This window comes from Talpa occidentalis, unplaced genomic scaffold, assembly GCF_014898055.3.
Source record: "Talpa occidentalis isolate TD23 unplaced genomic scaffold, MPIMG_talOcc4v2.1 talOcc4.2, whole genome shotgun sequence".
Lineage (NCBI taxonomy): Eukaryota > Metazoa > Chordata > Mammalia > Eulipotyphla > Talpidae > Talpa > Talpa occidentalis.
This window is the reverse complement of record NW_023602073.1, coordinates 75,588,620-75,615,612: the sequence shown is the minus strand read 5'-3', so window position 1 is coordinate 75,615,612 and position 26,993 is coordinate 75,588,620. Positions and strand designations below refer to the sequence as shown.

Genomic DNA, 26,993 nt, shown 5'->3' with positions numbered 1-26,993 from the left:
GTTCAAAGTTCACTTCACACAAGGTAGGGCCAGATTCCACAGCACCCTCTCTGTGATTGCCATGTGTTCACTTCCATTTGAAAGATGATAATAGTTTGGATTAAGGGAAGCAACTATGGAGGGTATCATAACACTTGGGGTCTAACTATGCTCTTTCAATCTTAAATTAGTAAAGCAGTGTTTCTTTGTTAATGGAGAGGTCTATACCTAGTTGGTTTCTATATTGCTACTCAGCTTCCTCTCCATCATGCTCCACCTGACAGCCCTATGGCAGGGTTGGTTTTTCTTTTTTTGTGTGCTTTTGTACATGATGAGTACCACATCATTTGCCCAATTGGCATGTTTATCACACTGCTTTTATGTGAGATGTCCTCTCTAGATGTTGAGCTCCAGAGAACAAGGGCTAGTGCTTTGTGTCTAGCCTATAGGTCCCAGCACCACTGTGGCACAGGGCTCATCAAAGTACTGGTAGATGCTAGAATGAATGAGTGAGTAAATGAGGGAAGTATGGAATCTGCACTTTTATTACTTCACAGGACTAGTTGATTGCTTTTCTTTTCTGTTCTTGCTTGTACTAATTAGTAACAGGTTCATTCAGAACTCTTTAGGAATAGTAAGGCAGAAAGACATTGAAGACATCAGTATAGCTTTAATAGACATAGTATTATTTACCAAAGTATTCAAGTATATAAGTGATTATTTTGTGTTATTCTGAGTTGGAGTGTCCTCTTTGAAACATAATTCATAACATAGACATTTGTTTGTTCAGTGCATCTACTGTGGTGTCTACAAAAATGAGTGGGGTATAGATGATACCCGAAAGTGGACAGCAAAGGTGCTAATCATTTATGAATGATAATGTTGGTTAGCAATTAAATTATCGATGTTATTGACCTTAACAGAGTAGTTATAGCACAGTGTTTAGGATTTTACACTGGGAATTAGGCCAACTTAACAATTTTAGGATAACTTCTGAGCATTTATATTTAGACTTAGCAAGCTTCTCTTAAATACCTTCTTCAATTTTTTAATACTCAGTGTTAATTCAAGAAGTAGACTAGAATTTTGGTGTACTCAAAAGCAGTTTGTTATAGACAGAGCTAAATGAAGGCTATTTTACGTACCATTTTGTTTCTCCTTGATGATGGTAGTGAATAGGAAGGATCTCAAGGAGATATTTTGGAGAAGAAATATTTATAAAATACGAACTAGGTTATGTGATCCCTTCCCCCACCCTTTCATGTTGGCATAAAAATGTAGGAGAACTTTAGTTAATATGCCTTTTTGAGTAGCTTGGCAAAGGATTGAATCTATTGGATTGCTCTACTAGAATGTATTTAACTGTTTCCTTATAAATGTTTTTTCAAAACTTTTATTTTAAACATGGATTTACATTCTCTTACATACTTTTTATGCCCAAGTGTGATAACAGCTTTAGCATTTAGAAGTAGACTTACTGGAAAAGGACACATATATCTAAATATAATATTAGACTTTTGATATTTATTGGCAAATCATTCTAGACCAGTGCTATCCATTAGAGATTCTTATGATGATGGGAATGTTCTGTATCTGGTATGGGACATTTGAATTGTGATGAGTATACCTAGGAAACTGAATTGTTAATTTAATTTTGCTTTTAGTTAATTTTGATTTAAAGTTAGCCATATATATTTGGCCAGTGGCTACAGTATTGACAGTACAGGTCTAGAAGATTCAAACCAAATTTCATTTCCATTAGCATTCTATGGGAGTGTATATCCCCTATACTCTGGTCAACATGAACTTTTTTCATGAAGTTTTGGCAATTTTATAGGTTAAAATGCTTTATTTGTGTGTTTTATGTTATTATTATTTGCTTCCGAGGTTGAGTACCTGTGGACATTAGGTTTTTTTTTTTTTTTTTTTTAACCAATAGATTTCCTGTATGTTTAGTCAGGTGTTTATCTTTTTCTATCTTATTTTTGTTTTTTTATATTAATATAAGTAACCCTATCTCATATTACAGATGATTTTTCCCAATTGATTTATTTTATTTTTTTAATATTTAAATGATTGTAAATTGCATAAGTATCTTTAATCTGTAGGGCAAGAATTTTCAAGGAGACACTAGTTCTATTAAAATAGTGTAAGGGGATTCAAGGATAAAAATTGAAGAGGAAAGATAAAGAGAATGAATATGGCACTATGATTAGTAATTAAGCCAGAGTCCACTTCAAGCCAAAGGACCTTCATATAACTCCTGATTTAATAAAAACTTTGATTTGCTGAATAATTTGGGAGAAGTCTCTTTACCTCTCCAAGTTTTGGATTCCTCTTCTATAAAATGGAAATGAGACTGTCTACTCTCCCTGATAGCGTTGTGAAGATCAAGTGGATGTAATATGAGGTACAATGCTTTGTGAAGTTTCAGTGCGGGTGTTCACCTGAAGCTAGTAGAATTCAGGTGAACAGCTTCCTGGTGGTGGCAGCAGTGAATGGTATGGGACCATGACTAGGGGGTTTGTATGTAAGCTACAATAATGTTGGCAAATATAGGACTGGGAAGAAAGTGGTTTGATAAGCAGCTCTTTAACACTTTCTTACAGATAGCATAATGTTGCCAAAGTTTAACAGAAAAATTCAAATGTAGTGAACAGTATCTACTGAAAATCTGATTTTTTAAAAAATATGTATAGCAACAATGAAAATCCCCTCTTCATAGATTCTACAACCTAATCTTAGATCTTTTTTCCTTCCCTTTCAGATGAACGGGACAAAGTTCAAAAGAAAACGTTTACAAAATGGATAAATCAGCATCTCATGAAGGTCAGTGTATGGCATCTCCCCACCCCCCTTCTTGAAGTTGTTTTGTATACTTTAATTTACTGTGCAGTAATTGATTGTATAGCTCTGAAGCAAAACTTTTTGATATCAACTTGAAATTCTAAATTCTATGGCACTTCTTATGTATTTTAGGTATCTGTAATTATTTGGTAGGAGGCATGTGGGTAATGATGGATTTGGAAAGGTAAATACCCAGTCATTATGGTACATTCTGTGACATAGTGAAAAAAAATTATTATTCAACTTTAAAAAAAGCTCAGCAGTTTAAAAAAATTGTAAATATTTATGTTAGGATGTAGAAAAGCTGTAGTTCTCATTAAAACTTTTTTTCCTCTCAAGATTCAAGCCAATTTCTGGCATCAGATTTATGTAGGTATAGAGGGTTAGAGGAGAGTAATGATGGATTACAGATTCAGAAGTCTAGACTCATTTTATTTCTTAGTTTAGTGACTCAGGCCTTGGTGCTTATGCCTACATTTCTCTGTGAAACACTTAATGGCAGCACTTTCTAAAATTTTATTTATTTGTGTACAATGGGTCACTTTGAGAATGTGATATAAACTCCCCAGAAAATGCAGATTGCATTGAAGCTCTTTGATAAATCTCAGAACTAAAGAATCTTTAGGGTTTCACAATTAACTCCTAGTTACTTTGTCCCCCTTTAATGAACAGCACTAAAGTTGGAAATATGTAATGTTTTAAGTCTCTTGGACTTTTGAAAGAGTTTCCTCCCAAATTTTATTAAACATTATTTTAAATGTGATTATATTCTTAAGCTATCTCATAAATCCTATTTTAAATCATCTTGTAGCATTTAAATTCATGTAGCAGTGATTCTTATTATAGGGGTCATATGGGAATTACTGAGAGGTATTTTAACTCCTCTCTCACTACCTATTAAAAAATGCTTTCCCCAAATTCTGACATGACCTTCAGACACTAATCATTTCTGTAGGAAGTTTCTGTTACTACAGGGAACTCAATCCCTTGGTATGCTAGCAAATGATAAAAAGTTGCAAACCTTTGCAATTGCCTACTCTTTTCCAAACCTTTGTCTCATCTTGCAGGTACCATGCATATTGTGTGAATGGGATTCTTTTCTATAAACTGGGACAGAGATGGACTGAGATGAGAGTTGGGTGTAGAACTTTGAAGCTGATAGCTCCAAAAGGATTTTTCTATTTCTGAGGTGAATCTAAGGAGCAAGGTTCTTGATGAAGAGGTGTCCCTGTTGCAACTGCTGTCTTGCCAATCTTTGTATTTGTGGCTCTTTTTAGGGTGAGCAGGTGGTAGGGGGCACCTGCAGGTGGTAGGGGGTACCTGCCCCATGTCTTCTGGGACTCATAGTACTGGTACTGTACACACAGGTATTTATTGGGGGCCTACTCTGTGCCAGGCTTGTTGGACTAGGCCATTCATCTCTGAGTAAGTAGTTCATAAATGGAATAATTGAGTATAAAGAGTCTACGTTTGCTAACTATCAAAATACTTGAACTGTTTGAGGACAAAGGCTGTATATTACTCACTCTGAGGGCCCATCATAGTGCCTAGCAAGAGTATTTGCACTGTATATGATCAATGTGCATGCCCTCCATCAAATCATTTAATCCTCTGAACAAGCCTCCATGGTGGTTTAATTTTATGGATATTCACCCATAACCTTTAGAGTCAGATAGCAAGGGCTCAAATCCTTACGTACTCAAATATATCACCTCTTCTTTTGTGATGAAATGACAAAAATTAAAGGCTTAATGCTTTTGTAACACCATAAGAATTGGGAAAATAAGTATTTTAGTTAAACACAGTAGCCAATAGATGGACACTAGTCCAACTGATTAGGCTTATAATCAAATTTGCTTATTTATTTCTTGGAGTCTATTATAGGTCAGAATTTAAAATTATACTCTCATTAAATGAAGAACCTAATTGCTCTAACCAGGACTTTCGATACTATATTGAACAGTAGTGGTGAAAGTGTGCACCCTTATCTTGTTCCTCATTTTAGAGGAAAAGCTTTCAGTTTCTCACGATTGAGTATGATGTTAGCTGTGGTTTTGTCACATATGGATTTGTGTTATGTTTAGATGTGTTTCTTCTGTTCCTGTTTTTTAAAATGAAAGAGAAATTGATGCATAAGAAGAGAAAGAAACCAGGAATAAAAATTAGATAAAATCTGAATAATTCTGTATGCATTTTGTTTTGTCAGTTTTTTTTTCAAAGACTTATTTACTTATGCATACAAGAACAGAGGTTCAGGGGATGAGAAGATTCACCAGAGATAGAGTGGGGAACAGACAGGCAGACTGACTGAAATATACTTTTTTTTTTTAATAGAGGCATGTTTTATTTATTTATTTATTTATTTGTTTGTTTCTTTGTTTGTTTTGTTTATACATGCACTGGGTACAGTCAGAAGCGCGGGAGGGTGAGAGAATTCACCAGAGCCAGAGCAGGGAGCAGAGCAGGCAGAAGGACCCAAGTACACTGCTGAGGGGAACAGCAGGCGGCAGGAGAGGTCTGCGCACCATGTGGGACCCTCCTCCGGTGGACGGGGAGCAGCCGGGGATCGAACTGGCGCTGCAGAGGCTGTGGGCAGCTTCGCAACCCAGTGCTCAATCGCTGCGCCACCGGGGAGGCCCTGAAATATACTTTTGAAAGGAGCAGCGGGCGAGACAGGAGAGGTCTGCTGCGCCATGTGGGCAGCTCCCTGGCTGGCCAGGGATCGAACTCATGCTCCCTACTTCCCTGGAGTTGTGCATTGGGATGATCCTAAAGGACTGTAGGCCCTGGAGATGCCACACTTCCCCTTGGCTTAGCTGCCCAGAGTATTGACTCAGGCTGGGATGCATCCCCCTTCTTTTGAAATAATTCTTAAAAATTGTGTCCTCTTTTAATAATTTTCTCATTTATTTATTTAAATTTAATATTATGTAATTACCCCTGTTCTCTTTACCCTTTTTGGCTCCAAAGAAAACTGGTCTTGGAGTTTTTGTTCCTTTGGCCAGTCAGGTGTTTAAAAGGTTAGTCCTACAACAGAATTTTCTTCACTAGAATTTTTGTTTTATAAATAATATATTCTGTTAACTTAGAACAAATTGTCTGTGAAAGAAGAATGTCTTCTACAAGGTCATCAGTCTGTGATATATAAACCAAAGATGGGAGGCAGCAAGAAGTCAGGCAGTTTTGTGCAGGCTTTACAGTTTATTGTTTGTGCGACCTTACCCTTCTTAGGCCCTCATTTGTAAGATGGTAGAATGATAGTTTAGTATGAGGCTTTAAATGACACAATCTTTCTTAGCATAAAGGATGGTACTTGGCACATTGTAAACAGTCGATAAATGAGAATTTATGGTATAGAAGAGTGGGTGGACTTGGATGATTTCTAACACAGTTGTAAAGTAGGTAGGTGTGCATTTGCTGTTGGTGCCCTTCTTCCTATGTTAGCCAAATCCCTTTTCTTAACCTGGTTATTTCCAATTTAGCTTCTTCATTTGCTAAAAGCTGGGGTTTGGGAATCAGAATCTATTGAAGAGATCGATTAGTTTATTGCCTCTTTCTCTTAGTCTAGCTGGACACTGAAGAGTTAAGTACTGAGGTAATCCTATAAAATTATACCTTCCCTGTGCCCATATACCTCACCCAGCAATTTATGAATTGAGCATGGGCCTAAAAGGCCTTTTTTCCTTCTTTTTGAATTCTTTCTGCCATCCCCCCTCTCTTTAGAGAAAGTACGTCCATGAAGGCTCATTATACTTTTCAAAGCCTGGCAGCTTTTGGTCAACAGTGGTAATTTCCCTTAGATTCACACTTGGAGGGTGTCATCCAGTTCAGTTTCCACATTTAACAGAAGGGAAAACTTGCTGGTAGAGCTGCACTAGAAGTCATGAAATGAGAATGAGTTAGAATAAGGGAATGGGCCTAAATTTGATTTCTTTGTGCACAGTGATGTTACAGATTTGCTGGCAGGTTCCCCTTGCTTATGTGCTCTGCTTAATTTTCTCTACCTTATATTTTCAAGTATGTGCTAGTTAATCCCCATGACATAAGAAGTTAGGATTTATGCACCTGTAAATGTCATATACCCTGTGTGCAGGGAATAATTCTGGGGTGATAGATTTCTAAAAATTTAGATTACTGGAAAAAGTAAATATTGTGGCACTTCTAAATGATTCTTCTGTAAATATACTTTCCTTAAAATATGTGGTTAGGATTTTTTAAAAAAAAGATTTATTTATTTATTTATACAAGAACCAGGGTACAGGCCATATGCGTGGGAAGGTGAGAGAATTCACCGGAGACAGAGGGGGAACAGAACAGGTAGACTGATGAAATACACTGCTGAGGGGAGCAGCAGGCACAATAGGAGAGGTCTGCTGCACCATGTGGGACACTCGCTGGCCAGCAGGGATTGAACTGGCGATGCAGAGACTGTGTACAGCTTCACAGCACGGTGCTCAACCGCCTGTGCCACAGGGAGGCCCAGGATTTTTTATTTTAATAGTTTATTCTCTAGAAAGTAAATGTAGCTTTATTTCATACTTCTCAGAGCTAAAATTGTATTTGTTTAAAGTAAACATTTCTTCATGGAAACATATATTTGGTGAGCAGATGTATCTGGCTTTTTTCCAAATGTACTTAAATTTCTTGTTCTGTTTGAGTTATATGACTAAGTCTGTCTTTAAATTGTTCTGGCAGGAATGTTTTACTTTTGATTCATCATTTTTCAAAATACTTTAAAGAATAAGTCCGGTTAATACATTGTTGTCTGCAGCCTGTAGGAATCTCTTCCACACCCTGAGTAGATCAGACTGTTTACCTCTCAAATTGTGGTTTCTAGGTAACCTATTGATGTCAGTAACATTTAAGTCTTTAGTGTAATTTAAATCACAGTGCTAAAAACATGAGTTGCTATTGAAAATACCTGAGATGTTGGGTAGTTGTGTTACCCAGAGAATTGTTCTGAAACATAAGATTAATAACATTCTTTTATTATTTACAGTATTTATTTATGCCTATTCTAACTATGCACTTGAAAAACTAAAGGTCTCATATCACTATTTCATTTTTGTTATTACTGGTCATGTGCAATTCTGTCTTGATTTCTAGAAGTTTGTAAGACAGTATTATAAGAGGTTTAAGTAACTATGATTTGCCCTGCATGGAGGGGAAACTTGATAGAAGGAAGCCCTTTATCTTCTGAAGCACTTTAAAGATTAGAAGATTTCTTTTAATTGTCTACTTGGACCCAGAATTAGAACTTGAACCATGAATGAGAGACTGTATTCCAGAAGAATAATTTGAAGGGATGAATGATTTTCACAGAGATTAGAAGAAATTCCATATAATGTGTTTTACTTGCATAGGGTTTTTCCAGTTGGAAATTCATAGTTAAAATATATTGTCCAACATTCGTTAACTGTACTGTAAATTTATTCCTTAACATGTATAATAGGCTATTTGGTTTAAATTTTAATTTATTGATACATAAAGGCATTTGGGAAGAAAGAGGCCCTGGATTCCAATTTTGAGCCACACCCTGTTAGTAACATGCTTGGTTACTACATGGGAGACACCCAGGTGATGATCACATTTTTATATCTGTCCCATCATGTCTTAAAGAAGCTTAATTTACTCCTGACATAGATACCCTTATCCATTTTGTAAAGTTTGTGTCTTCGCTTTTCCACGAATTAGTCACACTATTTTATGTTCTGACTGGGAGAATGAAAGGAAATGGGAATCCCCAAGCTGAGGACACAGTGAGAATTTTAGAGAGTAGGAAAAAAAAACTATGCTAGCTCTATGTTCTTGACCATTGTGTACTTATTGAGTAATTTTACATCTGCGGGACCATGTAAGAGAGAGGAATTTTTGTTGACTTTATAAAGGACTAATGAAAAATACTTCTTTGAAAGCATGTTGCAGTGTTTGTTTCTTAAAATTTGCAAACATGTAATTTTTTAATTATTAATTTTTTTAATTTTTTACATCATTGTTCATTTTTAAGCAATATTTGCTTTTCCCTACCCCTTCAGGTATAGTCCCCATAGAATTTCCTTCACCAATGCACCTGTGCACCATAACCTCAGTCCCCTGTGACTTATACAGGTTGTTCTTAAGCTTTAGCTGTATCAGACTTGGAGGTTTTGTTACAAAGGATTACTGGGGGGCCTCCCCTGGTGGTGCAGTGGTTGAGTGCTGAGCTGCGAAGCTCCCGCAGCCTCTGCAGCGCCTGTTCGATCCCCAGCTGCCGGGCGAAGGTCCTACATGGCACGCAGACCTCTCCTGCTGCCCGCTGCTCCCCTCAGCAGTCTATTTTGTCAGTCTGCCTGTTCTGTTCCCCCTCTGGCTCTGGTGAATTCTCTCACCCTCCCACGCTTCTGACTGTACCCAGTGCTTGTATAAATTAAAAACAAAACAAAACAAAGGATTATTGGGCCCTACCTCAGAACATCTGATTCACTAGATTGGGGGTAGGGCCTGAAAACTTATTCCTAATAAGTTCCAGGAAATTGTATTTCTAACAAAATGCTGATGTATTGAGTTGGGACCACACTTTTCGAATACCTGTCAAAGATAAATAGGTAAGTATGATAAATAACCATCAGTTTCATTTGGCTTAGCCAAAAATATTCTCTTATGGTTTAGAAAATAATAGTAAGAATGAATTTAGATTTGTATATGTAAAGCCAAAGTGGGGAAGTTCACCTTAATTTAGACGTTGGTGTGATAGCTTTACAAATACGATTTTTTTTTTAAGATTTATTTATGAATACAAGAACTGGGATATAGGCCAGAGGTGCAGGAGGTGAGGGGATTCACCAGAGACAGAGTAGGGAGCAGAATAGGCAGCCTGACTGAAATACACTGCTGAGGGAAGCAGCAGGAGAGACAGGAGAGGTCTGCTGCTCCATGTGGGTAGCAATCTGGCTGGCTGGGCATCAAACTCATGCTTGCAGAGGTTGCGGAATGCTTCACAATGCTGTGCTTAACCCCTTATGCCACCAGGGAGGCCCCACAAATATGATTTGACATTTAAATTATTCCTGTTGTGATGTAAGGGATAACAGTCTATGCAGTAGAGAAAGGGTTGGAAGCTTTTCATGGAAATGTCTAAAGAGCCAAAGTAGAAAATTTAGTATTGCAAATCAGCTTTCTATAAATGTGACAAAATAATTGATTTGATAATACTGAAAGTTTCAAGATAATAACAGATACGTGGAAGAATATGAAGTGCTTCCATGTAGACAGGTAATAGTTTGGGATTGAGAAATTCTGAATGTCTTCTCATCATGAAGAATAATGATTTCTTGGTGACAGATTCCTTAGCAGTAAAAAGTTCAGAATAATGCTGTGCTTACTTTTAACAGACTGTACTGAGCATCTAGTATAGTCAGGACTGTATTTAAAATATAGTTTAGAAGTGCTCTGTTTTTATGCAGTTGCTATTTTACTGGAAATTTTGCTTACACTTGTGTAAAAGTATTAAACAGCGTAGAGGCCAGCATTAGAAAAGTGCCACCATGAGTGACAAAAAATAAGGATTTTAAGAGATCAGAACTAAGAGACTTGAAGTGCCACCAATTATGCCAGGCAGGGAAGTTGACTTAAGCTGGGAGCAGAGGGACGAGGTCCCTGGGAGCACAGTGAACTGAATGTATAGAACTGCTAGCCTTTGCTGCCCTCCTGATCAGAGTAGATAGAAAATGGTGGAGTCAGGTGAGAAAGAGATGTGCTGGGTTAAGTAAAGATGTTGTTGGAAGCGTTTGAGTACTAGAGCAACATAATCTACCTAGCATTTTATGAGGAGCCTTGAATTTCTTATATCTAGGCATTATGGAGCCAAATGTAACTATATTGCAAATTCTGTGACAGTACTGTGTTTTATGAATTTGTGAACCCACAGAGAAGTGACTACTGGCTTAGCTCTGAAATCGCTTGTTGATTTTTCCCTTTGTTTTGTCCCAGAAAAGTCATCTGGATAAATGATACTAAGCATGCTGGTTGTAATTGTAGATGGGAGGAATATTCCTGTCTAACAAATCAAAAAAGCTGGACCCCTAGATTCATCAAAACGATGAAATTTGATATTGGAAAATGTAAAGCTTTTTCTCACAGTTTTGGAGGTTAGAAATCTGAAATTAGTTTCACATGCTGAAATCTAATGTTCTCAAAGCCCTGCTCCCTCAAATGGTTCTAGGGGAGAAATTCATCACCTCTAAGCTTCCATTTGGCTGCTAGCATTCCTTGACTTTTGGCCACACCATTCTATTAATAGTTTCTGTCTCTGCAGTCATATTACTGCTTCCTCTTCTATGTGTGTCAGATTTCCCTCTGCCTCTGACTTATAAAGACACTTGTGATTGAATTTAGGGCCTGCTGAGATAATACAGGGAAATTTTACATCACGGTATTCTTAATTTCACATATCTTAAAAATACTCTTTTGCAAATAAGGCAAAAATCCACATTTTTCAAAAGATTAAGACCTGATATTTTTTGGGCTACTAATTCTGCCTAATATGTGTGTGAACAATTAAAATTGCTGACATAAAATTACTTATGACTTTCTGGGACAGGGCACTCCCTAACCATAAGTGAATTTCTACCAAAATATTGTCAAGATTTAGTTAGAGTCTGTCAGAGATGGACTAGAAATGATTAGTGCATTGGTAGAAGGGTAAATTAGATAGTATTTAAGATATTTTATAAGACCTGGATTATACAATCAAATGACTCTTTATGTGACAAGATGTGTGAAGTACAGATGAATAGAAGGCCGGAAATTTATTTACATGTTTTTTTTAATTGTTTAAACTACTGTTTTTAAAATTTATTTTTTATTTATTTTTTATCAGATTGACCTCTTGTTAACATTTACTCTGATTGTATCATTAACTTAATATCCTCTGTGTATGTACTTTTACTTTTTATGTGAACCTTTTGAGTGTAAATTATATACACCATGGCTTTTTACTTTTCAATGTTTTCCCTAAGACGAGATACTGTCTTTGGTATTTATGAAGTTAACCAACTCCACAAGTTTACATGGGTATAACATTTTAATCTATTGTCCATTTTTCCTTTTTTGTTGGTTGATCCTTTTTAACTATTTCTCCCTAGGGCAGGATCCACTTCAGGGTCAGGTATTATATTCTGTTGTCATGTTTCTTTCACCTTCTTTAATTGAGTACAGTTTTATAGCCTTTTCCAGACTTTTAGGACATTAACTTTTTTTTTTTTTTAAGATTTATTTATTTATTTATTTATACAAGCACTGGGTACAGTCAGAAGCACGGGAGGGTGAGAGAATTCACCAGAGTCAGAGCAGGGAGCAGAGCAGGCAGAAGGACCGAAGTACACTGCTGAGGGGAGCAGCGGGCGGCAGGAGAGGTCTGCGCGCCATGTGGGACCCTCCTCTGGTGGCTGGGGAGCAGCCGGGGATTGAACCAGTGCTGCAGAGGCTGCGGGCAGCTTCGCAACCCAGCGCTCAACCGCTGTGCCAGCGGGGAGGCCCAGGACATTAACTTTTTAAAAAAGATTTATTTTTATTTATGCATACAAGAACCTGGGTGTAGACCAAAGGTACAGGGGGTGAGAGGATTCACCAGAGACAGAGTGGGGAGCAGAATAAGTGAATCTACTGAGATACACTGCTGAGGGGAGCAGCTGGTGAGACAGGAGAGGTCTGTTGTGCCATGTGGGTCAGCTCCTTGGCCAGAGATCGAACTCATGCTGCAGTGGCTGGTGATAGTTTGATAGCACTGATTGTAACCCCTGCGCCACCAGGGAGGCCCAGGACATTTTCGAAGAATAGGGGTTTATTTTATATAGAATGAAGGTGGATTAATAGCAAAATATATTTTGAGCCTCAAGTTATTTTTGACAAGAATGCTAACTTTTTCTTCCTATGAGAGTTGTTGAAGGAATTACAGTGATTTTAGTATTTGTTGATGAAATAATTAGCTACCTTTTAACATTAAGAACACCAAAATTTTACTCAAAATTTAATCAGATTACTTTAGTTCTATCTTGTGGTCAATTGCAACTTTCTCTTGATTTTCTGGTTCATAATTACTATTTTTACTCTACCTGTATCACTTCCACTTTTTCAGTACTTAATATGCACCACATCCTGAGCTTAGATATATAGTATGTGTGATTTAATTTAATTTGCTTTTTACCAGTAAAAATAGAGGCTCAGGAAGGCAAGTTTTTTGTCCGACATGAAGTAGCTGAAATGGGATAAAGCTGAGAATAGTCCTGGATCCTTCTTGATCCAGTCATCTGTTTTGGGCATTTAGGTTGCTTCCTTAGCTTAACTATAGTAAATAGTGCTGCAATAAACATAGGAGTGCAGGTTTCCTTTTAAATTAATGTTTTTGTGTCCTTTGGGTAGATTCCTTGGAGTGGAATTGCTGGGTCATAGGGTAGCTGTTGCAAAAGGATCTTTGTTGCTTCTTTGTGGGTGGATTGTGATGAGGGACACAACAGTAGTGGAGCAGGCTTGCAAGGCAAGACTCTACTAATTGAGCACAAGTTCTTGTACCATTTACTGAAAGCGAAAGTTTAATAAAAGGTGATCATGCAACAATGGTATGAGGAGTAAGATCCGGGGAGAGGGGATGCAGGGGGACAAAGGTTTACAGGGAACAGAGAATGGGTCATTTGTGTCAGGAAAGTATATGTGCTGATGTTATTACAGGCAGAGTTATCCTGAGACCACCATGGAGGAAATCAGGTAAATGGCAGCGTAAGTGTCCCCAGGCCTGCCTCGTGATATGGACTATCCTCTGTAGGTAGTCAGGGAATGCTCTACTGTGATGTGCGGATAGCAGATAGGTCACAGTTGCATTTCCACCAGCAGCGTAAAAGGGTTCCTTTTTCTCCACATCCTACACAGCATTAGGGTTGTTGCCAGTTTTTTTAATATGGGCCATTCTCACAGGTGTGAGCTAGTATCTCATTGTGGTTTTTATTTGCATTTCTCTGAGTATAAGTGATATTGAGCACTTTTCATATATAAACCTGTTGAACATTTGAATTTTGGAGAACAATAAATTTATGATGACTTTCTTCTTTTAAAGTTGAAAAGATCTATTTCACTATAGGTATAGAAACTGAAATCCCAAGTCAAACAGGTTGTGATCAACAGGACCCAACTTAGAATCCATTATCCTGACCCTATTCCATGTTCCTCCCACTGTTAAATTCAGTTTCTCCATTTGTGATTAGGTGGTGGGAAGTTAACTCATATACACAGATGATGTTCATTAATTTTTCTCAGATTGCTATTTGGCATTGCTGTACTCATCCACTATTAACCAGTTCAAGATTGAGAAGAATGTTGGCTAGAGCTAGATACTTCTTACTTGGAAATCTTCTAGTACATTGATAAACTTAGTAGATTCCCTGCAGTCTTGTAGCATGGAGGGGAGAAAAACATCTTTTCCTTTTTCCTTTCTTAAATTCTTGACTGGGCTCTGTAATGAAAGACAGATTAACAAGAAAAAGCACACACATTTATTTAATAATAGTCTTATATCCTGCAGAAGCCTTTATTAAGAACAGGAGACTGGAATGGTTAAACCAGAGTGTTTTATACTATGATGAAAAGTGGAAAGATGGAGAAGAATATGATAGGACCAAAAAGAATATATAAGCCCAGATTAATAAACTGGGGGAAAGTCAGCAAGACTGTTTGGATTCCTCTCTGAGTCCTTCTGTCTTCAGAGCTAAGGACACTGCTTTCCTCCAGGACAAGGAAGGTACCTCTCACAGAAGGGTCCTGCTTTAGGAGAGGGAGAGATGAGGGGAATCAGAGAGTCTTCCAGAATCTGTTTTCCCAGATCCTTCACCTTGAAATATTCAACATGCTAGGGTGCCATACTTAGGGGAAGTATGTCCTAAACCCCCTCATGTGGATGTAGTTAGGTTTCTTTGAAGGTCTAAGATGTTCCTTTTGATAGGTTCAAACAGAAATCTTTGCTTTCAGGTCTAAATCAGGATTTGCTGAACTGTAGATCTGAGGGAGAATTCAGAAACTGCTTTTATGTAGTTTATTCATTTGCTTTGTTTCTTTATGTGCCACGCATGAGTGAAATTATATGGTGTTTTTCTTTGCCTGATTATTTCACTAAGTGTAATACCCTCTGTGTCCCTCCATGTTATTGCAAATGGCAGAATTTCCTTTTTTTAATAGCTGAGTAATATTCCATTGTGTGTATGAACCACATTTTCTTTATCTACTCATCTGTTGATGGGCAGACTATGTCTAATTCTTGGCTATTTTAAATAATATTGCAATGAATATGGGGAAGCATATATCTCTTAAGTTAGTGTATTCATAGTCTTTGGGTAAATACTCAGAAGTGGGATTATGGGATAGAGATCAGTTTTAAAAGGGGCTGACAGATGAAGACAAGGAGCAAAAGAGATAGAAACCAGTTATCAGAAAGGGATGAGAAGGCCATGCTTTGCAGGGTTAAAATTTGATTGTGAGGGGCCTCCTGGGTGACTAAGGGTTAAGTGTCAGCACTATGAAGCTATCCACAGCTATTTCAGCACTTGTTCAATCACCAGCCAGGGAGGTGACCCACATGGTGCAGCAGACCTCTCTTGTCTCACCCGCTGCTCCCCTTAGCAGTGTATTTCAGTCAGTCTGCCTGTTCTGTTCCCCACTCTGTCTCTGGTGACTCCTCCCCCCCTCTGGCCTGTACCCCAGTTCTTGTATGCATAAATAAATCTTTAAAAAATTGATTGTGAAAGTATATAGTATGTCAGGGTGTCAGAGCTAACAGACCTCTAAAAATAAGTCTCCATTCATATGTTAATAGCTCTAAACATCTTTTCCAGAATGTTCATTTTCCATCTTGGACTTCTGGGCAGCTGGTCTCAGCTATAGTCAGGGGGAAAGACTGATGGTGATCTCATTTTCCATGGCCCATAAAATGATAGAGCACCTTCTCATCCATCTAAATATCTTGTGGAATTTCAGAAAGATTCAAGAAGAAAAGTCAGTTGTGGTTTGGAAAGCCAGTTTGAAGGTGAGCTAGTTATACCCAGTCTGCCACTGTGGTTCCTTTTTCTAAGATATTTTCTACTTTTTTGGAACATCTTCCATTGCTGTACTGACTGAGTTCCTTAGACTCTCATCTCCCATGGACTGTGTGCTAAAGAGGCGACCTTGAATCCTTCTAAGCCTTTGTTTTCTTATCTGTAAAATAAGAGATTAAGAAGTGTGTCCTCTTTGTATCTACAGACCTTTAAGATTTTGAAAAATCTGAAGTAGTGGCAGTTGTGGTCCTGATGTTTGAAGTTTTTTGTTTCTAAGTCATAATTTTCCCCATATATTTAAAAAAGCCTTCCTTTAATATGAGACTGTTGTGTTTTTATAATATTACAGTAATGAATGCCCCTAAATAGTGAACTCTAGGTGAGGAATGTGTTTATCATGTTCTGGCCCAGACCCATACCTGGTATTCCCTTCCTCTCTCCCCCACCCCCACTATCCCACCCCCCGCCCCCAAGAGGATGGCAGTTGTGAGATGCTGTGAGTATTTGGCAGCCCATTTTTGGATTGTTTGTGAGCCATTGGTAGTTGAGTTTAGCCTAGATAAAATAACTCACAGGAAAATGGCCCTGTAAGTAGAGCCTTGATCTCAACATAATATTTCAGCATTTCAAACAGAAGATCTGGCACTTAATATTTTCTACAAGAGCTGGAGCAGCCCCTACAGCTATTTTTAAAAAAAAAATTGTGCATGCCACTTCCAATAGGAGTTTAGTAAGCAATGTTGATATGAAGTTGAGAAAATGTTTCTTCTATCATTCACATTAGACCAGTTTCCTAACCGGACCACTTGATGATCCTTCAAGTATGACTATTCCATTTCCTCTTTGCGCTCTTAGTATGTATCTCTTTTTTGGCTTTGATTAAACATTTTGTAGTAGTTGACATTTCCAACTTTATTAATATTATGATTAATCATAATTTTGTTAAAGCATAATTTTAAGTAGTTAATTTTCATTGGATTAAATTTTTAATAACTACAAATCATACATCTTTTAAAATGTGTTTTGGTTGTGTATTGATCCATATTAGAAAAGTCTATTATACCATCTTCTAGATACTATTATTAATTCTTGTTGAATTGTGTTTACTATAAATGTTTCCTATGTATAGCCATTGCTGCCACTCATTTCAAAAGGAGTATCATAAAAAAAAAAACAAACAAAAATAACCAAAAGGAGTATCATGAAAATATTTTCAGAACAGCTTTATTGAAATATTCTTTACACACCATAAGAGTCACTTTTTAAAATGTGTAATTTAATGACTTTTAGTAAACTTACAAAATTGTTTAGCTATCACCACAGTCTGATTTTTAAATATTTTCATCATCCCAGAAAGAACCATTTTCCCTGTTCCTGTCACTCTCCTCTGTCCTAAGTCACAACAGGCATATTTTCTATTTCAGTAGATTAGAGTTTTACAAATATTTCATGTAAATAGAATAATATAGTGTTTGTAATTTTATTTCTGGTTTCTTCCACTTAGTATATTCTTCTAGAGGTTCATCAGCATTCCTTTTTATTGTCAAATAGCAGTCTGTTCTTTGGATATATCACATTTTGTTTGTCTATTTGGTAGTTGGGTTGTTCCCACATTTTGGCCATTATGAACAATGCTACTGTACATCTCTCTGTTTAAATCTTTGTATGGACATCTGTTTTCATTTTTTTTTGAAGAGGAGTACAATTGTGGGTTATATGGTAAATCTAGTTTATCATTTTAAGAAGCTGCCAAATTTTTCCCTATAAAGGTTATACTTTTAATATTTTTTCTAGCAATGTGTGAGGATTCTAATTTTTCTAGTCAATTTGCTAATACCCAAGGTCCATTTGCACATGATAGTATCTCTGCGTTTTTGATTTGCATCACTACTGATGAGTCTTTTTTCTTGTGCTTAATTGGTCATTTGTAAATCTTCTTTGGTGAAATGTCTTCACATTGTTGCCTCCTTTTTGTTTGGGCGTATAGATTTGAGCTCTTGCATTTATTTGTCTGATGCATTTTGAGGAAGAGGTTAAGATGACTCCTTTTGCATTTGGATATTCAGTTTTTCAGCATCATTTGTTAAAAAGCCTCAATACTGAATTGTCATTGTTCTTTTGTCAAAACCAATTGTCCATAAATCTGTGAGTCTGTTTCCCAACTTTCTGTTTTGTTCCCTTGATCCATATGTCCATTTTTATTAAAACAATTTATTTTAAAATTCATTATTAGGACTTGAAATTTGCCTTATCTCAACACCTTTGTTGGTAATGTATCAAACTCAGTTACATGGTTGGCTGGAAATACTTAGAAGGGTTGGCATGCATGAATGTTTGTTCTTCCAAATGTATGACAGAACATGATGTGTCATGTATTCTCACTCATAAATGCCATGATGGGTCCTGGGGACAAAGATAAATCTGCTAGGATGTGCCTTGATGGACATGAATCTGTTTCCTGGGTTTCTCCTTTTCCCCTATAACAGGGCAGACACTCAAGGGACCTATGACTGAGAATGTGGCTAAGGTCACACACAAAGTGCAGATGGCTAATGTTTTATTTGCTGAATAAACCTTTCCTGAATGAAAGGTACTGTGCAAAGCTTGAGGCATTACAATGAGTCCATAAGACAGAGCTCTGTCCTTTTAAGGACTTCTGTTTAGGTATACCATATACATGCAATTGTTCTGTTAGGAAATTATGATTGGTTTCTTGGTATAAATCAAGCAATTTGGGAGTGCAGAAGAGGGGAGCCTTCATAGACTGGGTGACAGTAGAGCTTTACCTTAAAGAAAAAGTAAGATTTCAATAGCCAGACAAGGAGTGGACACAGAATAGCATTTCAGGTAGAAGGAATACCTTACATGCTAGCAGAGAAATATGACACTGATACTTTTGGGAATGTGACCTCAACTATTCAGCCAACATTCTTTTTAAATTCTCTTAGTTTTGGGGATTAGAACCAAAGCTCTACTGTTAGCGTACTGCGAACTACTTATCTTGCAGTATACCTATAGTTGTACCCCATTTGGTTCACTTTTGCAAATGTGCAGTTTGATTTGCTAGCTGTTACCCCACCCCCAGCTTGCTCTTGGTGAAATTTATCAGTTAAAAGAGAGGGTGCTCAAAACAGGGGTCTCGGCGAGAATAACTTAGCGAGGTAAGTGTGGGAACTGTGACTCTGGTCCTGACAACTGGGAGGATTAACTATTGAGCATTTGTGGACCACAGGTCTCTGTTGAATACATTGAAATCCATTTGGCAAAATTGTACTGTCTTACAGGAATCAATAACATCTTTAAAATCTTTAAATTTTCTATAGAGGATCCCATTCTGTAGCAGTAGCATAAATAACATTTGTTAATTTGTTTTCATTTAGTAGTTAATGGAGTAAACCTGTATTTATAATATTGCTGGAATGTATCAGTTTCCTAGATATTTTTGTAATGGTTTTATTTTGGAAAATATTAAATCATGGTGCTGGGGACTTGGAGTTTAATCTGTATTTAAGGCAACATTTTTAACAGGGAAGAGGTAGTATGGCTTGTAGCAGAGACAGTGGAATCTCATCATCTGGGGGTGTCTTTAAAAATAGTTTCCATGTTCATCTCTCTATGACAGTTGTCTTGATTATAATCCAGGGTTATTTCAAAGGTTTAATGAAGAGGATACAGCCAGTTGCTCTCAGTTGTCAATTTGTAAGAACTGGAGGAAATGGGATTATGTTTAAATAGTGAACTAGCTTGCAAGTAAAGCATCAGAATATTGTCAAGTCCTTAAGGGTAAAATGTACGCTTCTAATAGACCCTGTAGATTTTTTAGTTCTTGAGATTTAAAAAGAAATAAAGCAGCCCCTCTGTTTGGGAGTCTCTTACCCTGGCAAGCTATTTTCTCTAAAAGGCACCCCAGGAAATGTTGGTGATGGTGTTACCAGCAGGTATTCCCACTCCCAGCTCTACCTCCCGCCTCCCCCAGAGCTTTTCCCCAGGAGGATTTATTACCTGTGAAGCACTTGCCCTCTCAATGTGGACTTTGTTTGCTCCCCAGCTGAAAGCCTTACTCTTAACCATTCCAGCAAGTGACTTGCTGTTTAGTTAAGGGCAAACAGAGTCATGTTAGAGATCATTCATGAAGCAACTGGGGTTACTTTTTGATGGTTCAGTTGATTTGATTTGTATGTGTGTGTATTGAGATTACAATGATTTATATATATATATATATATACAGCTATGTGTCAAAGCTATTTTAAATGGTCCCAGAAGCAGAAAGAACATTTCTTACTTGGGACTAATAACCACTTAATTGTTGAATCACTGTGTCAGCCATTTACAACCTCTAGCATATTTGACAAAAATTCCAAAATTGATTCAGTATAGAAGTATTCAGCGAGCTAAGTAGTTGCTACAACCAGCCCTTTAATCAGAATTGCAGAGTAGTTGAAAATTTTATTTGTTATTTCCTTTATCCCTTTCTGGGTTCTTCTGTCCCCACTTACCAGCTGCCTAGGGTCCTGCTGCAATTATTCCATCTTACCATGATTAAGGTTTCTTTGAAATTGATGGTAGATAGGTGTGAAGAAAATCAGTGAAGTGACTTAGCATTTAGGGACAAATAAAAGATAGTATGCTCCTTTCCAAGAACTGTCTTTATTTTTCATATAGGAACTGAATGTAAAGACAAGACTGCATCTCCAGCTTATAATTAATTAATCTGAATCTGGTTTATGTTATTGATATGCCCTTACTAGAAATATTAGTAGGGATTTAGTGAGAAAATACTAAATACTAAATACGAAATACTAAATACTTTTTTGAACTAGTTGTAACTTGTGGTCATTGAGCGCTGGGTTGCGAAGCTGCCCGCAGCCTCTGTAGCGCTGGTTCGATCCCCGGCTGCTCCCCGACCACTGGAGGAGGGTCCCACATGGCGCGCAGACCTCTCCTGCCGCCCGCTGCTCCCCTCAGCAGTGTACTTCGGTCCTTCTGCCTGCTCTGCTCCCCGCTCTGGCTCTGGTGAATTCTCTCACCCTCATGCGCTTCTGACTGTACCCAGTGCTTGTATAAATAAATAAATAAAAATAAATCTTTAAAAAAAAAATAAAATAAAATAAGCATTAAAAATTCTTAAAAATATATATTTTTTTAAAATTTATTCATTTATTTATTTATTTTATTTATACAAGCACTGGGTACAGTCAGAAGCGCGGGAGGGTAAGAGAATTCACCAGAGCCAGAGCGGGGAGCAGAGCAGGCAGAAGGACCGAAGCACACTGCTGAGGGGAGCAGCGGGCGGCAGGAGAGGTCTGCGCACCATCTGGGACCCTCCTCTGGTGGCCGGGGAGCAGCCGGGGATCGAACCAGTGCTGCAGAGGCTGCGGGCAGCTTCGCAACCCAGCGCTCAACCGCTGCGCCACCGGGGAGACCCTAAAAATATTTTTTATGACTTACTGAACAATACACAAAAAACTGCCAGTAAAAGCTAGAATTTGAAAATATAGTGGATTCTGTTTAAAATGTTGGTGGTGTAAAGGACAAGATTTTGATGTTATAGACTATCTTTAAGCAAGCTTATTTTATGTCATTTATATATTTTTGGCTTTGGCACAATGAGCTCATGGATATTATAAGAGTATTTTACTAGTTAGGATTTGTCTTGTTATAGTGTTATGGTCATATATTTATTTTTATATCCAAACTTAGTTTCATTGACTTGATTTCTCATTTTTTAATTAAAAGTGTTAAGTGATTAAAATCCATTCTTGCCCCATCCTTTTCTTTCTAGTGCCCAAATTGTGAGAAAGAATGGGGAAAAGATGAGCATAAAAATACCAATAATTGGTTCCTTTTTCTTCCTTATACTGTTATTGAAAACTGCTCTTGATAGAGTACACTTACTCTGATCCTTTGAAGTGATAAATGGTTTAAAGAAAGATTTATGTAAGTTATGAGCTACCAGGATGTCAAAGAACTTTTAAAGGGTGAGATTATATATCCATACCAAACATCACTGGTTTTATCCTCAGTGAAAAAATACTGTACAGAATCACCCTTTAGTCTCACCTAAAATACTACCTTCCCACCTTATTTCAGAGCCTTAATGGAATGATAATATTGATGTCTATAAACAAATGAATGCTAAAGAACAGTAGGAAGATACAAAAAATTCAAGTACAGATAATTGATTTTGGAATTTATTTTCCTCTTTTAGTATATGACTTACAATGGCTTAGCACCAAGATTATACTGCTCTGTAGGTGATAAAAGATATGCAGGCTGAGGGAAAAATACAAGCAAAGATAGAGTTTTTGCCTGTCTTTGGTTAAAAAAAGGAAGAACTGGAAGGATAGGTAGACACAAATCTAAAGCAAACCAAAGCAGGCCAGACCAGAATCAACCACCCCAAACTCAAAGTAGATTGTTGCAGAGCAGAGTTACATGCTTTAAATATTTTTTTTTTAAGTTGAGATATTCTTTTTAAGAAGCTCCCTGTGGCAGTGGTGAAATAGTACAGAAGAGAATATAAAAAAAATACTTAGGTGACTAAAGTGCCTCCCAGTCTTAAATTTTTAATCAGTAGTATAAGTCCTTTTACTTTGTTTAGCTACCTACGTTATGGTGAAAGACTAAAGAACTTTTTGTTTTTTTCAATTGATTGTAGATTGTCAACTTGAAAATTTAAGAGAAAATCCTTCTTTGTCGAAGACTTAGTTAATTTTAGTATCAATTAGACTGATTGTTTACTGCTTAGGATCACATTAATGTATTATTTATTAATGTCTTAAGATGTATGCTAAATATTTTGCAGGTAAGTCTTCTCTGTGCCAATTTAAAATTTATGGTTATTTGGTAAAAGCTGAGTTGTAGTTTTTTATTCCTTCACAATTCTTGGTGAGATTGTACTGAAATAAATTTGTAATGAACAAAGTGGTTCAGAGAGGACAACCACCAAAAAGGATAAATTATCTTAAAGAATTTCTGGGCATTGTAAGAGAATCAGTTTGCTTATCAGTATCCAATATGGTAAGATATTGATAGATTATTCTTGTTTTTTTTTTTTTTTTAAGATTTATTTATTTATGCATACAAGAGCTGGGGTACAGACCAGAGATGTGGGGGGTGAGAGGATTCACCAGAGACAGAGTGGGGAATAGAACAGGCAGATTGACCAAAGTACACTGCTTAGGGGAGCAGTGGGCGAGTCAGGAGAGGTCTGCTGCGCCATGTGGATTGCTCCCTGGCTGGCCAGGGATCAAACTCATGCTGCAGAGGCTGTGGACTGCCTCACATTGTGGTGTTTAACCCCTTGGGCCACCAGGGAGGCTCTTGTTGTTTTTTTTTTTTTAAGTAGAACTTCTAAGGAGTTCTCCCAGGAGAATTTGTTAGCTTGTTTTTCGAAATGTGTATATTTGTTTGAAGTAAAAGAAAAAATGCATTGCAAAAAAATTCGAATTTATAGTTTCCACTAAAGCCAACTGTTCCCTTGTCTTCATTCAGATAGTACAAGGCAGCAAGTGATCTCTTTTGGGACAAGTCCTCTTTTATTACTTATGTTCCTTTCTAAAGATAGCCTGTTGTTTTCTGGATTACTGTAGCCTTCAGATGTTGAACTTCTTTAATAAACAATTGTACATCCTTTATGTGGCTGATGTTTTGCTTCTTGCTGCAGTGCTTGGGTGCCTGTATTTTACTGAAGGTACATTGACTCTTCTCTCCACTTTGTATTTACTGGAGGGACCTTTCCTCCGCCATTCCTGCATACAGATTAGGCCCTGGGCATTTTATCTATGATTTCAGTTTGCTTAAGATAATAGTTTACAAAGACACTTTTGTATTGGTCAGAGATCTGTATTCTCATTCTGCTTAAAAGCCTTCAGTAGTTCTCTTTGTTTAGGAAAAGTCTAAACTTATAAAAGTGGTATGTACAACTGCCTTGTCTCTTGGCCTACTTTTCCTACATCATCTTCCACTTCACATTTTATCGAGTTCCCAGGCTGCTTTCCTTTCTTGGAACTGATCATGTAGTTTCATGTATCCTTACCTTTCCCCCTTGACTCTTACTCTTCCCTTCACCCGAATCATTCCCATCTTCTTTGCTGGAGGGTCTTAAACCCCAGCCTTAGTTTAAATTCCTCAGAGCTTCCTGGGTAAATTCACTGCATACTGAAATTTGTTCTCTAAATTTCTATCATAAAAGACTGCAGCTTTTAAGAGGTGACATTCTGTTTTTGTTCATCTTTATACACTTAGAAGTTAAATAATATTCTCTATGTAGCAAATGCTCAATATAATGCTCAATATATAAATATAATATAAATGCTCAATATAATATAATGCTTAATGATCAGACTTTTACTGCAGCTTCTTGGTAGCAGTATCTTAAAATATAGAGCTAATTTTTTGTGTGTATGGAATTTGTTTAGGTTAATAACCACAACAAAGTTAGAGTTCTCAAAAAGGCAGTTTTAAACATTAAATAAGCATCTGTGTGATAATTTTATCTTCAAAGTTGAATTTGGTTTAGCCCATGTAAAACAAAAAAAATTACAAATTAACAAAATAAAATTTATGGAGTAGTAGTTTTGATCAGTTAAGGCATTTAAATGATACAAACCTGGCATAATTTAGTATTTTATTTCTAAAAATTGTATTTGAAGTATTGCGTATGCCATCACCACTAATGCCTTGCTTGTAATCTCTTCCCCACCCCATATTTTCTACTTTATTTCCCTTCCTTTAAGATACTCTTGTAAGCAAAAGATTAGCGCCCTCTAGGGGTAAACTGTAGGCGCAATGTGGTACACTTTCTAAAAAACTGCAAAATTCTGGGAGGATTGTATGAAATACAGACAATGACGCTTCATCTTTATTATGTAATTCAAATTATATAATTTATTCCCAGAGTATCTCAAAATGTTTACCCTTTGCTCAACTCTTCCTCTAGCTTTATTTATTCAGTTTTTTGGTCTCACAGGAAGAAAATATCAAAAATGAGAAGAAAGAATGCTTTATTAAACTCTGAAAATGGAAGGTTGAGACTGTTGGCAGTTAGTATAGTCATCTGTGAAGGAAAGTTACCAGGCCAAATGCCCATGACTCACAGTTCGGGCAAAATAAAACTCTTTTCTATGTCACCCTATTTAATTCCTTCTTTTCTTTCTCTTAAATTGGTCATTTGGTCAGATATTTCTCAAGAAACCCAATTTTTCCCTCTTAGCTCTCATTACCCAAATGTTGATTTTTATTTTGAATTTACATTCTCTTTTATTCCATTCTATCATGGTGAGGAAAAATGACTCAGTATTTAAAAAGCATTTAGGACACGGTCAGGCTCCTAATAACAACTCATTGTGTATATGTACTTTTGCTTCTTATTGTTAGAAATGGTACTTTTTTTTCATAGTGATAAAAACAATAATAATGTATCTTACATTTATTAGCATTTTCATATACATTATTTCTCTGGGCTCTCAAAATAATCACTGAGCTAGAAACATTAGACAGTATTACATAACTAATGTCTAAGAAATTTTTCCAAGGGTTATCTAGCAGTTAAATTAATCTATTTCTCTATTTTCTTCTAAAATTCTTAAAGCAATTAAATGACATGCCTGAAGAGCAGCTTCCATTTTACATATTTTCTTTGGAGTAGATCCTAGGTTAAAAGAAAAAAACAATTGTGATAATAATATTTTCAGATTGTAGAATTTTTGTTCTCTTGCTTGAATTAGAACATTCTGTTATCAGATTTTTATTTTGTGGATGAGAAAGTTGAGGTCTAGAGAACTTAGGCAGCTAATACTACTTCTTGAAACAGGTGGCAGAAACAAGACAGAATTCAGGTCTCCTAATTCTTTTTCTCTTACAACTTGTTTTTCCTTTTCCTATCTTGGTTTTGTGTGTCATGATAGTATTCTCCTTCTCTAAACAGGCCCAATTTAATCTTTCTTTCCTGTTGCATAGGTATGATGGTGAAAAATGATACCTGGTTTTAGGACATTTTTGTGATATAAAAGATTTTAGTTCAATCTGGCAAAGCAAGTTGTGAAATTGACTTCGTGTGAAATAAAGTGTTTAAAATCACACCCCATCTTTACACACTCTGGAGTGAGAACATAGGCACTGCAATACGTAGTGAAATGTGATTCTGGAAGGATGTGGATCGGTATAGTGGGCTGGAAAACACAGCAGCACTGTTGATGCTGTTATGGGAGGCACAGTCACAATGGTGTGTTTGGATTGCACTGTCTCTTCTGTATGCTGAGGATGTCAGAACTGCATAATAAAGTTATTCATTTTGAGAAATTAAGCAGCTGATTATGAATTAGGAACTGAATATTGTTTATATAAATGTGATCTGTTCAGGCTCTGATACAATGTGTCTACTTTCTGATTATATTAGAGTTGTACATAGTATTAGATGCATCAATGTCTGTGAAATTCACAAGATTAGCTTTTCTGCCTTGTGTTTAAGTAGGCCCTTGCTTTATGAATTTGAACTGATGGCTTAGAATGGGACTAAACTATTCCTTACAGTATTCTAACATATAAGTAGAAAATTACCAGTACTCATTAAGTTGCTTATCTGCATTCACATATGTCACATATGAGGTAGATATGTTGCTGAAAAGATCCTTGAAAACTGGCTCATTTCTGAAATGTAACTGAGTCTTTGAGGCAATTGTCTTTTAATAGTATTCAATGGTAAACATTCTTAGAGAAGGGATAATCTCTTTGTAACTTACTTGATTATTTATTGATTTTCTTTTTTAAAAAATATATATATATTTTTTAGAGATTTATTTATTTATTTATGCATACAAGAACCAGCGTGCAGGCCAGAGTTATGGGGGTGTGAGAGGATTCACCGGAGACAGAGTGGGGAACAGAGAAGGTGGACTGACTGAAGTACACTGCTGAGGGGAGCAGCGGGCGAGTCAGGAGAGGTCTGCTGCACCATGTGGGTAGCTCCCTCGCCGGCCGGGTGATTGAACTTATGCTGCAGTGGCTGTGGATATCTTTGTATGTTGCGTCTTAACCCCTTGTGCCACCAGAAAGGCCCTATTTATTGTTTTTCTATTTAAGAATTACCTGAATGGTGTTAAAATATGCTCT

The 26,993-nt window shown here is 36.9% G+C and overlaps 1 protein-coding gene across 15 annotated transcripts in view; it reads left to right on the top strand.

The window, feature by feature from the left end:
- DST (dystonin) overlaps window positions 1-26,993 on the top strand; it is a 415,236-nt gene that overhangs the window by 176,982 nt on the left and 211,261 nt on the right. For all 15 annotated transcript variants that reach the window (XM_037519891.1, XM_054698893.1, XM_037519898.1 and 12 more), the window contains one exon: window positions 2,747-2,808. In XM_037519891.1, coding sequence (XP_037375788.1) covers window positions 2,747-2,808 — 62 coding nt within the window. The remainder of the gene's footprint in view (window positions 1-2,746; window positions 2,809-26,993) is intronic.